The sequence below is a fragment of the Aristolochia californica genome, unplaced genomic scaffold (assembly GCF_029961685.1).
Source record: "Aristolochia californica isolate CCGP_79_NKW_82.1479 unplaced genomic scaffold, dmAriCali1.0.hap1 SCAF_6, whole genome shotgun sequence".
NCBI lineage: Eukaryota > Viridiplantae > Streptophyta > Magnoliopsida > Piperales > Aristolochiaceae > Aristolochia > Aristolochia californica.
The window spans coordinates 28058207-28071283 of NW_027182257.1; the positions used below are offsets into that span (position 1 = coordinate 28058207).

Consider the following 13077-nt stretch of genomic DNA (forward strand, 5'->3'; position numbering starts at 1 on the left):
TACAATCGTGCCTTAACCTAATCTAGCATGGGCATAACTGCTACTTAGTAGCCCAAACATCATCTACAACATCTTCAAGAGCGGAGAACCAATATGATGATGATGAAGCACCTTCTTCAGTTCTTCTCCTCTTTATGAACTCGTATTATTGATCTACAGGAGGCTTCAGACTAAGCTCGTCTCTAGATGTGGTAGGGTGTGGGGCTGACTCCTTCAGTATCTTTTCCTTTTGAATCCACTGTCCTTGCCATTTGGCCAACCCAAAATTTCCAACTTTTATTTCTTCAATGGACATCTTCCTTGTCATGTCCACGAATACCTCATCTGATAAATCAACACTGTTCTGAAGTAGGTTGGCGGTGATCTCTTTGGCGAAAATAAGGTCGTTGGCTCGAGTATTGGTGGCTATGTCTAATATACAACATGTCATAATATACCCATAGTTGAGCAAAATTCACTTGAAAATGGCCCAAAGCCACAAGATGTTGGCAGTTGTGAGGCGAGAGAATGTGCCTTTCCTTGGATTGAGGAAATGTGCCACAATCTTCATGAAGACCCTATGCTCCATGCTTAAGTCCCTTATCTTAACTTCATAGGAGCTTCCACACGTTTTCCCAAGAGACACTTGGATGGTGTCTTGGATGTTTTGAGATAATTCTACTAGAGGTTCATAGGCCAGCCCTCTTTTATAAATCTTATTAATCCCATAGACGACGTCCCAAACCATGCACTGAGCTCACTAGTCATAATTGTTATGCTCATGTTTTTTATGTAGCTCATGAACCTTTCAAGAGGAGAGTTCTTCTACCTCCAAATTGGTGTAGAAGACTTTTACCACAAGTGGGGTAAATCTCTTCCTTACATTCCAATATACCTTTGTAAGATCTGAATATTCTATCAAAGTCAACAATCCCTCATTGGCAAAAGGAGAGATCAATATTACTCGGCTCAACAATGCTTTTTAAGGCAAAGTGTTGGAGATACTTATCCCTTTGAGTCCGTGTTTGGAAATGCTCCCTCTAATTTGGCATTTCCTCACAAGCTTCGTTCTCTTTCCTTAGAGTCTTCTTCTTTGCATCAACCTTTGTTCTAACCATCTTGCTCGGTTCGGTTTTTGAGAGAAAAAGAAAGAAATGAGGGTGTTAGCCTTGGATTTGATGGCTCTCTCGAAAGCGAAAATGAAATAGAGTTTTGGGTCACTGTAGCTCTAGAAAATCATTGGAATGGGTTTTGAAATGATTTGGAATGGGGAGATAGGTTAAAATTTTGAATTTGACTCTTCATATACTTTGTTTGCACCGTGAATGATCGATTATTCTATTTCGACTAATCGATCAATCTTTTAAGTTGATCGATCAACCAATAGGCATTGATCGATCAATTAATGACCTTAGTAGAGTGACTGAAACACGATATTTTGATTTTCATTTTTCTTTTGGCACTATAATTATAGGATGTGTTTATTAAGCTCAAGTTTTTTAGTTGAAGTGAATCAAGGTGGGTTGCTCATGCCTAGTTCTCTTCGAAGCTTAGAGAAACCGTTAAATTCTAATGGCTTTGTAAAAAATTCCGCTAATTAATTTTTGGTGGAGACAAACTCAATTTTAATAACCTTAGTTTGAACTAGTTCTCTAATAAAATGATGTCTAAACATTGGTTATAAGTTTTCTTATGATATGCTTGATGGTGGTAGTTGAGATGTTTATGGTATGCAGAGACATTCATATTTATAATTATCCCAATAATTCTATTATTGTTATGTAGTTAAGATTTCAGATCGGTGGACAGGGAATTTAAGTTTGGGCACAAGAAAACTCAACCCCAGCAGAGTGTAACGGCTCCCCTATTCCTCCCGTGTTAAGCTTATCGTCATTGTGGCCGTGTCCCGTGCGGCAACTAGCAAGGCGGTTTAGAACAAGTTGTCAAAATGTATACTTGGGAGATTACTCGGCCATAGAAATAAACGTGGCAAACCTCTATTGGTGGTCTTTAGTGTATAAAAGAAGTCATTTGCTAAAGGTATTTTTCCGCTTCTCATCTGCGTTAGCTTGTCTGATAGGGTTTTAGCGTTTTAGGGTTTTCTGAAAGCCCTATTTCTCTTAGCGGTTGCGTCCTCGTCAGGAGCCGCCGGAGGTTTCGTAGTGATCCGAGGTAAGAACGCGATCTTTGCATTTAGTCCTTAACTAATGGAGTTGTATTTGAGAAGTTGCGAGATCTAAGTGTTTCCGTCGAGTTTTGGGCAGATTTTGTCTACGTTATTAGTCTTTATAGCTTTTTTTTTTTTTGTTGTTGGTTATTTTTATTTCCTTGCTGATAAAGCCGATCCGAAGAGTGCTACTTGATTGTCACCATCCTTCTGAAAAAGTTTTTTATTTTGTATTTCATTTGTTGATTTATTTTATTTTATTTTGGTTATATGTACATTGTGGCCATTATTTTTTGCTACTTCCCGAAATGATTAATGCAACGGCGATTTCTTTTAGGATTTGGATTAGGTCTGCTCCTTATAAACCTGTCTCGGGATTCAGTTCTTCTAGAAAATCCTTTTATTTTTATTTGATTTTGGAAATGGTGACCAATCTTTTATCTTCCTCCTATACAGATCTTTCTTTTCAATCTCAATTTTGCTGTATCTTAGTTTGTGGTGCGTGTTACCATATGTTGGAATATATATATTAGATAAGCTTTATGTTAATATTTGTTGTATAATTTATGTCATGTACATAGGGTAATTAGGGATTAGTTGGGCTGGGTTGCATTGTATTTAGCCCATGGGCTGTAATGTAATTAACCTAACCCTAAGTTTAATTAGAAAAGAAGAGGAGGGAGCAACACTCCCGTTTTTCCAGCCTCCTTGGTGTCTTCTTCCGCACGGTGAAACCAGAGCTTGAAGCTTTTCTCTCTGGCTGTTTCGTCATCCTCTGGTGGTGGTGGTTCTGTCCATCGAACTTAGAGCTTGGAGCTCTTGGTCTAGGCTGTGCCGTCAGCCTCAGTTTGTGGTGGTTCTGTCCAAGAAAACCCAGAGCTGGGAGCTCTGGTCTTGGCTGTTCCATCAGCCTCCATTTGTCATGGTATCAGAGCTTGGAGCTGTTCTTGAAAGATTTTCTGGGAGTGGTGGTTCAAGCTCTCTGTCCGACGAGTCAAAGCTCTGTTCAAGCTCACGGTTTCTGTCCAAGGATGCTGAAGGGTCTCTGTTTGAAAGTTTCTGTCCGAGCTCAAAGTTTCTGGGCTGAATGTTCTTGGTGTGGTTGCTGGTGTTTCTGTCCGAGCTCAGGGTTTCTGGGCTGAAGGTTCTTGGAGTGGTTGCTGGTGTTTCTGTTCGAGCTCAGAGGGGTGGGCTGAAGGGTCTCTCTATTTAAAACTATTTGGTTGACGTGGCTAAGTTGTTCTAGGTTGAAGGTGCTCGGCTACACTGCTGTTCAACAACAAGGTGACACTTGGTCTGGTCACTTCAATGGTGGTTGTTTTGGGTTCTGAAGCCCTATAAAACTGTAGCGGATATGTGGAATTACCTCCACAAGGTTTATAATCAAAACAGCACGGCTCGACGGTTTCAAGTAGAATGTGAGATGGCTAACTTTGCACAAAGATGCCGTTCCATTGAAGAATATTTTTTTGGGTTTTCAAAATCTTTGTGTTGACCATATTGATATAAGTTATGAGAACGTCGCAGTTTCTGCTCTCTCTGCTGTGCAAGTCATACATGAAACCAACAAGAGAAATCAATTCTTGATGAAGCTCCATCCCGAGTTTGAGATTGTATGTTCACATCTGATGAATCGTCATCCAGTGTCGTCTTTGGATTCCAGTTTGAGTGAATTTCTTAGGCAGGAGCAGCGCATTGCTACTTAGACTCAGGTCTAGGCTGATACCTCTACTACTGTGGCCTATGCAGTAAAAGGGAAAAATAAGGGTCGGAACATGAGTTCTGTCTAGTGCTTTCACTGCAAGGATTATGGTCACTTTATTCGAGAATGCCCCAAGAAGTTTTGTAACTACTGCAAGAATCCGGTCATCTCATCGTAGCTTGTTCTACTCACCTTGAAAAAAAGAAGAATATTGTTTATCATGCCTCCATTGGTACTTCTAGTTTTGCCGCATTGTCGATTACCGTCCCAGTTACTACAATTCCTGTTCCTCTAGCACCCGCAAATCTGAACACACTCACCCCTGAAATGGTACAACAAATAATCATCTCTGCTTTTTCTACTTTTGGTATCTCAGGTAAGCATAAAGTTTTTGCTCAGCTATAGTATTTTGATTCCGATGCTTGACCAACAATGCCGTGTTTCTTTCTAATGTCCGAAGGTATGATGGAAACATGCAAATCAACTTTGCTGATGGCAGCTCTCTGCCTATCAGTGTTGTTGGTGATCTCTCTCCTACCTTAGCTGATGTCTTTGTGTCCCACTGACCTCTCTACAAATCTTCTTTTTGTTGGTCAGCTGGTTGATGAAAATTGTAATATTCAATTTTCTCACTCTGGTTGTGTTGTGTAGTGTTGTGTTGTGCAGGATCAAGCGTCAGGGAAGGTAATCGCGAAGGGGCCTAAAGTCTCTCTCCACCATTATTCCACGTGTTCTTATACTTTCTTTTGTATGGAACGTTGTTGCTTCTGGTACTTAGATGTGGCATATAGACGTCTAAGCCATCCAAACTCTGATGTTCTTCGTACAATGTTTAAATCTGGTTTATTAGGCAGTCCAACGTGCTCTTCTATTGATCATTCTTTTGATTGTTCATCTTGCAAACTTGGCAAAAGTAAGGTTCTACCTTTTCCTCGTCATGCCTCCCATTGTTTTGATCTTATTCATAGTGATGTTTGGGGAATCGCTCCTATTGTCTCGCATGCGTAATAGAAGTACTTTGTTACCTTTATTGATGACTACAATCGTTTTACTTGGGGCTATTTCTAACGAGCTAAGTCTAAAGTTTTCGTAGTACTTAAAAAGTTTTTTGCGTTGCTTGAGTCTCAAATATTTGCTCACATTAAGGTATTGTGCTTTGATTCTGGAGGCGAGTACATGTCTACTGAGTTCCAGGATTTTCTTTAAAGCAAAGGCATTATCTCTCAGCGTTCTTGTCTCTCAACACCACAACAAAATGGGGTTGCTGAGCTGGAAAATTGTCATCTTCTTGATATGGCCCGAACCCTTCTACTTGAATCATTTGTTCCCCCCTGTTTTTGGTGTGAAGCATTTTGTACCTCATTTCATTTAATCAATCGCCTGCCCTCTCCTATCTTGCATCATGTTTCTCCATTCTTTAAGTTATTTGGTTATTATCCGTCATATACTGATCTTCGGACATTCAGTTGTGTTTGTTTTGTGTATCTACTTGATCATAAACGACACAAACTTACAGCCCAATCAGTTATGCTTGCTTTTCTTGGTTAAACCATTTTTCAAAAAGGTTATGTTTGCTATGATTCACATGCTCGTTGTATCCGTGTTTCTCAAAATGTGGTTTTCTTTGAAAATCTATATTTTTTTTATGAGTCTTGTCCCACTTCATCTGTGCCACCTCTGGATCCCGACCTGGCGCCTACTCCTAATCATCCCTTTGCTCCTGCCTCCACCACTCTTCGCCGGTCTACTTGCCCCCTGATAGGTATGGTTTCTCCTCCCCTGTATCTCTTGTGGTTAGTTTATCATCTATTTCCATTCCCTCTTATTACAAACAGGCAATGACACTTGAGTGTTGGCAAAAGGCAATGCAAACAAAACTACAATCTGTAAAGGAAAATCACACTTAGGACATTGTTACTTGCCCCTTTACTATTCGGCCTCTTGGGAGTAAATGGGTTTTCTTTGTCAAATTGTGTTTAGATGGATCGGTAAGCCCACCTCGTAGCTCTACGGAACAAGCTGGAATATGGGATTGATTATGAGGATACATTTGCTCCAGTTGCCAAGATGACCACAATTTACACTATATTAACCATTGCAACCTCACAGTCCTGGCCACTGCAACAGATGGAAGTGAAGAATGCCTTTCTCCTTGGTGATCTACAGGAGGATATCTACATGATGCTCCCCTCTGGTATGATTACTTCTTCTCCTAAAGATGTTTGCATGCTACACCGTCCTCTATATTGGCTTAAGCAAGCTCCCCGAGCTTGGTTTGAGAAGTTTTGCAATACACTTATTCTTCACAAGTTTACACAGTCAATATGATTCTTCTCTTCTAGTACAAGTTTGTCGCGGGTATGGTTTCTCTTGGCTTATGTGGATGACATCATCATTATTGGCACTGACTCTGGCCTGATTACTAAGCTTCAACAGGTGTTGCATGCAATTTTTCATATGAAGGATCTTGGCCAGCTCACGTATTTCTTAGGGTTGGAAGTACATCATCGACCCACTGGTATTTTTTTAAACCAGCATAAGTATATTCAAGATATTATTACTCTAGCTGGGTTGGAGGACACTTCTTCGGTCGCTACTCCTATGGAGGTCAATGTCAAATACAAGAAAGATGAAGGGGCTCTTCTTGATGATCCTACTATCTATCGACGCTTGGTTGGGAATCTCATATACTTGACCATTACTCGTCCTGACATCTCCTATGCTGTTCATCAGGTTAGTCAATTTATGTCTTCTCTTCGGCACCTTCATCTTGTCGCAATACGGCACATCATCTGCTATCTATGAGGTTCTCCTACTTGTGGATTATTCTTTCCTACATGCTCTGTGCTTCGATTGGTTGCCTACAATGATGTTGATTGGGCTGGGTGCCTCGATACCCGTCGCTCTACTATAGGTTGGTGTATGTTTTTAAGGGATGCATTGATTTCTTGGAAATGTAAGAAACAAGACTGGGTGTCTAAGTCCCCTACCGAGGCCGAATATCGTGCCATGTCTACTACGTGTTCTGAAGTTATATGGTTACACGGTCTTCTTGATGAGCTCTAGTTTCTTCAGACTACCCCTACACCTCTCCATTCGGATAATACGAATGCTATTCAGATTGCTGCCAACCCTGTGTTCCATGAGCGCACCAAGCACATTAAGGTTGATTGTCACTCTATCTGCGACACTTTGGAGCCGGGTAATATCTCTTCCGTACATCTAATCGGATCTTCAAGTGGTTGATGTCTTCACCAAAGCATTGTCTCAACCCCAGCATTATTTTCTGGTTGGCAAATTGTTGTTGGTCGACTTCCCAACATCAATTTGAGGGGGGATGTTACCATATGTTGAAATGTATATTAGATAGGCTTTATGTTAATATTTCTTGTATAATTTATGTCATTTACATAGGGTAATTAGAAAAGGATTAGTTGAGCTGGGTTGCATTGTATTTAACCCATGGGTTGTAATGTAATTAACCTAACCCTAAGTTTAAATAGAAAAGAAGAGGAGGGGAGCAGCACTCCCTTTTTCCAAACTCCTTCGTGTCTTCTTCCTCACGGTGAAACTAGAGCTTGAAACTCTTCTCTCTGGCTGTTCCGTCAGCCCCTGGTGGTGGTGGTTCCATCCACCAAACTCAAAGCTTGGAGCTCTTGGTCTAGGCTGTGCCATCAGCCTCAGTTCATGGTGGTTCTGTCCACGAAAACCTAGAGCTTGGAGCTCTGGTCTTGGCTGTTCCATCAGCCTCCATTTGTCAGTGCGGCCGTTGAACCCAAGTTTCTTTAGTATTAGAAGTAGAATTGGGGGGAGCTAACCCGGGCGTCCATCCTGACAAATAAAATGTTAAAATTTGGATCGACCGGTGAAAGAGATGATTGTGTGCGATACTATTCTGGTTAGCTCGTTTCAAGATGTTCTTTTCCTAATCAAAGCCAAGCAAACTTGGTTTTTTCTTGAAAAATATCATTTATTTATTAATTTTTGTGATCTTTTCCCTACTTTATTATGTGAACCTTGGCATTTTTCTCTTGCGTGGGGATGTGTGGCTGATAACTTCAATGATGTTTGCTTTTTCAAAAAAAAAAAAAAAACTTCAATGATGTTTGATGATCCATAATATTTGGTTCCTGACTTCGGGCAGTTTGATTGTTTTGTGTGTATCGTGTTCTACAAGAAGTTAAAATCAATAGCTATACTTGCTTTTGTGTAGCCAACTTACAGTGGGTGTGTAGCCTACTTACAGTGGGCATTTGATGCCCTACTTTGACTAACTACTTATTGAGTCTGTTCTCTATTTTCTTTCATTTTTGGGTTGTCCTGGACTTGGAACTTGCTCCTAGATTATGGAAAAATGATAATTCTTACTTATTTCTCTGAAGCTTTACTATGTGGTTTCTTACTATTTTTCCTCTGTTGCCCATTCAATGACACATCCTCTGTTGCAACTGCAGTGCATTTTCTGAAAATTAAATAATTAATCTATGCAAAGAAAATCCTGCTTGTTTAATTTTATCTGAGCCATTTTTTAAAACTTTATTTGACAAATTTACTGCCACTATGTTGCTTTTTTCCAAGTAAAAATTAATCTGTGTTGATGAAAAAGTCTTCCTTCTGATTGAGTTCTTTTCTGTACAATGATATTGATCAGTTCTGAGAAGGATCCATATTCTGAACTTTACATGTTGCGTCTTATGTTCTGTTTTTTGTGTCAACAAAGATCCACTTCTCTTTTTGTTCTCTCAAAACTACCAGTTAGGGAATTCATGTATCACTTCTGTAACTTTGTCAGCTGAAGTTCACTAGAGCTCTTCAGAGGTCTGCTGTAGTTGGGAAAGATGAGGCCCATCTTCTGTGGCAATTTTGAGTATGATGCTCGTCAATCAGATCTTGAGCGAATTTTCAGTAGATATGGAAGAGTTGACAGAGTAGATATGAAGTCAGGTAAGTGTTCATAATTTTCAAATATTGCTAAGGATCTCTGTTACTCATTTCCTTTTTAAGTAAAGGCAAGGTTTAGTGATGGTGATCTGGAATTATGATCCTGCGCTTTTGCGCATCAACTGGACTTTCTTTATTAAGTGTAAATATTCCCTGGGACTGTATTTAAAGTCAGAGAGCATCAGCCAATTGTTCTGAAAGCTTCTTAAGCACGATTCTTGAATGCTTTATAAGTGCAACAATGATTAAAATTTTTTTGTCGCCTTACACAAAATAGCAGCCATCAGTCAAGATGCAGCAGAGATGCTTTTTGGGCAGTCAGCTGGTATACTTTGAGTGGGAAGTTACAAGTGAAACGAGACGCTTAACTGTATTACTTTGATCCTCAATACATGGAAAGTTAATAATTAAAAAATCATAAACTTCCCCAACACATTTGACGTCACATGCCGGACATCCATCTCTGACAATGCCATTTCATACTGAGAATATACTTGCTCCAACAAGGTGAAGTAATTCAATCTGCCGTGGACCTTCACTTGCATTCTTCAGTGGCGCTGGGAGTCCTCTCTACTCGAGAAAAATACAGGGCAATCTGGAAAAAGTTTAAGAAAACAGTATCTTTTATGCAGTGTAAGCCCCCTGTACTCAGCAATTTCTTTGCCGCAGGACTATGTTTTGGAGCATCCATTGCTCTTCTTCTGGCTGAGGGGCTCTTGTGCACTGTCTTTTCTGCCCTTGCCCTGAGCTTGTTCATCATCTTCTTGTGTTTTTCAGCAGAGCTGATCTCATCCACAATGGCATTCATCATCTTACATTTTCTCAAGAGATAACAATTGCCTTTCATTCCTCATGCCTTTCGCCCCACCTTCAATATCATCCCTATACCGAGGTTGCAGCCTGGCAGAGGAGCACCTGGAGACCGTCAATCTGTTCGATGTCCTACCATGAGACATTCACCACTTTTGGATTATTGTTCCTTGACCTCATTTAGTTCAGCAAAGAAGGTCTGTTCTGAAATTTCAAGTCAGTTGGTTTCTAGCTTTCACAGAGATGGCTAGATATTGTGCTTATTTCATTGACCGAACTTCTGTGTAATTTCTTAGGGCTATCAATGCTTTCTGGTCCTCAAGTATATCCTTTTGTAGGAAGGATTTTGACTAACTCATATTTTTTCCTTTTTTAACCAAGGATATCCTCTTTCCTTTAAGGGTTTTTGAGTACTAATTTATTGTTTATATAGGATTTGCATTTGTATACATGGAGGATGAGAGGGATGGAGAGGATGCCATTCGAGCACTTGATAGAACGGAATTTGGCAGGCATGGGCGTCGGCTTCGTGTCGAATGGACAAAGGTACTTTAGTTCATTTGGTTATGTAGTTTTCTACTAGCATGACCTCATGCTTCCAAACTGGTTTTGTTATTGTATCTTCTCTGATAAAGGCTTTGAATTGTATGCTTGGCAGCAAGAACGTGGAATTCGGAGACCAGGTGGTTCCAGATCTTCAGCAAATTTGAGACCTACTAAAACATTGTTTGTGATAAACTTTGACCCAATCAACACCCGAGCAAGGGACCTAGAGAGGCACTTTGAACCATTTGGAAAGATATTGAATGTGAGAATTAGAAGAAATTTTGCATTCATTCAGTATGAGACTCAAGAAGATGCCACTAGAGCATTGGATGCTACCAACATGAGGTATTTTCTTTTCTTTTATTATTTTGATTTTCTTTTATGGATGCTTAAGTTGATTTTTTGTTAAATTGAAGTTCAAAGCTTTAATTAAAATAGGTAAATGCAACATATGTGTATCTCTTGCATGTTAACATTTTTGAAATTTTTGTGGATTATTCAGCAAGTTGATGGATCGTATGATATCTGTTGAGTATGCTGTTCGGGATGATGATGAGAGAAGAAATGGATATAGCCCTGGTCGGAGAGGAGGGAAGGATAGGTCCAGGTCTCCTGAGCGGAGAAGCCGTGACCATGGCCGGTCTAGAAGTCCTTATGGAAGAGTTGAGCGGCCTAGTCCTGATTATGGCCGTGGTCCGAGCCCATACAGAAGGCCTGATTCTAGGGGAAGTCCTGATTATGGCAGGGGTGGTGAGAGGCCTAGAGGCAGTCCTGATTATGGCAAAGGTCTAAGGGCAAGGGGTACTCCTGATTATGGCAGAGATAGAAGGTCTAAGGGTAGTCCTGACTACAGCAAAGATGACAGGCATAAAGGCAGTCCTGACTATGTCCGAGAGGAAAGGCGAAAAGACAGTCCTGATGATGGCAGAGTTGAGAGACGTAAAGGTAGCTCTGAATATGGAAGAGAAGAAAGGCATAAGCGAAGCCCTGATTTTGCTAGAGATGAAGTTCTCAAGGGAACACCTGATCGTGGAGGAAATGAGAGGCACAAGGGGAGTCCAGGTTATTCTAGGGATGAAAGGCAAAAGGGCAGTCCAAAATATGGAGGGGGAAACAGCCCAAAGGGGAGTCCTGATTTTGATAGAGATGAAAGGCCTAAGGCCAGTCCCAAGTATGGTAGGGATAACAGGGCAAAGAGCAGTCCCGAATCTGACACTGAGGAGAAGCAAAAAGTTAATCCTGGTTATGATAGAGAAGAAAGGTCCAAGGGGACTCCTGATTATGACAAAGCTGACGGACCTGATGGCAGCCCTGACTATGGTAAAGCTGATAGACTAAAGGGCAGTCCCACATATGACAGAGATGAAAGGCCAAAAGACAGTCCTGATTACGCCAGAGCTGAGAGCCCAGGTTATGAGAGGTATAGCAGGTTGGTTTGGTTGGCATGTCAATGTTTATTCTTTTTTTGTTCTATATTTTTGCCCATCACTTTTGCTATTTATTGTGTTTGAAGTGGAGCATTGTTCTCTCTATGTTGTGTAGGTCACCTCCTAGACGAGAAAGATCTTGAGTAAGAGAGAAACAGTAGGGATTCTGTAAGTTTTTTTTTTTTCTTTTTTCCTAATGAGTTATGAATGGATACCTCTTTGCAGGTTCGTAATGTTTGTTACATCTATTTATGTCATAATCACTTGTTACTCTAGTTTGGTTACCTTAGAAGCATCCTGTATTTTATTACTTTCTCATCTGTCTTGAACATATAAGGATGTAAGAACTGTTGCTGGAAAAGTGTCCATGAAACCATTTGTTTTTTAACCATGTGGGGCGGACTTTTCGTTTGCTGGTTATGGCTGCCCTAGATCTATTTCTGAAAAGCCTTGTGCCTTCAAAAATTAGCTTTGTTTTAAAGCGCACTTACTCTGAGCTTCCAATATGACAACTTACAGTACTATACTACTGATTGTTTGTCTTATCTTAGGTTTGTGAATTCTGGTTATTTAACTAGAAGAAAGGGTTTCAGTTGATATTTGCTAACAACTATTCTTGGCTGCTTTTTTTTTATAACAAGACTGGAGATCTGTGGTATACAGCCCCAGTTGCTCCCCGCTGAGCTTGCAGTCAATGCTTCTTGTATTTGCCCAAGACGATAGTTAGAATAATCTCATGTGGAAGATGATATATTGAATCGTCAGTGATGTATCTCTTGAGTTAATAAATTACTACCTGATGGGAGGTCATATCATTGGGCAATGACTTGGGGGGTTAGTCCAAAATGAAGTGGAAAATTGAATTGAAGTGAGATGAATTGTTTTTACCTCAACTCGTGTTTGGGTGTTAGTCCAGGCCAGTTGAAGTGGTTGGAAAACAGATTCCAGTGTCCTTTTCTAAATAAAGAAGAGAATGAGTAATCTTTTATGATTATAGTTTATTATAAATTAAAACAATAATTACGTGTGACATGGATAAATTATATAAAATTAATAAAAAAATAAAAAATAGCATAAGGGAATATAATAAATAAACTTAATGGTGTAATTAATTATAATAATTGGATAATTAAACTAATTAATGATTATAGTTTATTATAAATTAAAATAATAATTAGAATAAATTATATAAAATTAATAAAAAAATTAAAAAATAACATAAGGGAATATAATAAATAAATGTAATGGTTTAATTAATTATAGAAATTAGATAATTAACCAATTAATGATTATAATTCATTATAAATTAATATACTAATTACGTGTGATTAGAATAAATTATATAAAATTAATAAAAATTAAAAAATAATATAAGGGAATATAATAAATAAACGTAATTGTTTAATTAATTATAACAATAACATAATTAAACCAATTAATGATTATAGTTTATTATAAATTAATATACTAATTATGTGTGACTAGAATAAATTATTTAAATTACA

The 13077-nt window shown here is 39.2% G+C and overlaps 1 protein-coding gene across 5 annotated transcripts; it reads left to right on the forward strand.

The window, feature by feature from the left end:
- Nucleotides 1-2041: 2041 nt before the first annotated feature.
- LOC137933965 (serine/arginine-rich splicing factor RS31-like) lies at nucleotides 2042-11963 on the forward strand. 5 transcript variants are annotated; one of them, XM_068778116.1, is made up of 7 exons: nucleotides 8770-8792; nucleotides 9070-9422; nucleotides 9567-9796; nucleotides 10033-10145; nucleotides 10258-10490; nucleotides 10648-11574; nucleotides 11688-11963. In XM_068778116.1, exons 4-7 carry the CDS (start codon nucleotides 10050-10052, stop codon nucleotides 11713-11715), a joined length of 1284 nt encoding a protein of 427 aa, XP_068634217.1. In that variant the 5' UTR covers nucleotides 8770-8792; nucleotides 9070-9422; nucleotides 9567-9796; nucleotides 10033-10049; the 3' UTR covers nucleotides 11716-11963. The 5 variants fall into 5 exon arrangements, with proteins under 5 accessions (XP_068634214.1, XP_068634215.1, XP_068634219.1 ...); XM_068778113.1 differs by lacking the exons at nucleotides 9070-9422; nucleotides 9567-9796 and adding an exon at nucleotides 2042-2151 and having other exon boundaries at nucleotides 8641-8792; XM_068778114.1 differs by lacking the exons at nucleotides 9070-9422; nucleotides 9567-9796 and adding an exon at nucleotides 2042-2151 and having other exon boundaries at nucleotides 8641-8792; nucleotides 10648-11565.
- The last annotated feature ends 1114 nt before the right edge of the window (nucleotides 11964-13077 follow it).

What these genes read in the sequence shown, in the direction of transcription:
- LOC137933965 (XM_068778113.1), top strand. Translation starts at nt 8,687, where the DNA reads ATGAGGCCCATCTTCTGTGGCAATTTTGAGTATGATGCTCGTCAATCA. An exon ending in CAGAGTAGATATGAAGTCAG is followed by an intron (nt 8,793 to 10,032) that starts GTAAGTGTTCAT and finishes TTGTTTATATAG; the next exon opens with GATTTGCATTTGTATACATG. An exon ending in TTGGATGCTACCAACATGAG is followed by an intron (nt 10,491 to 10,647) that starts GTATTTTCTTTT and finishes TGGATTATTCAG; the next exon opens with CAAGTTGATGGATCGTATGA.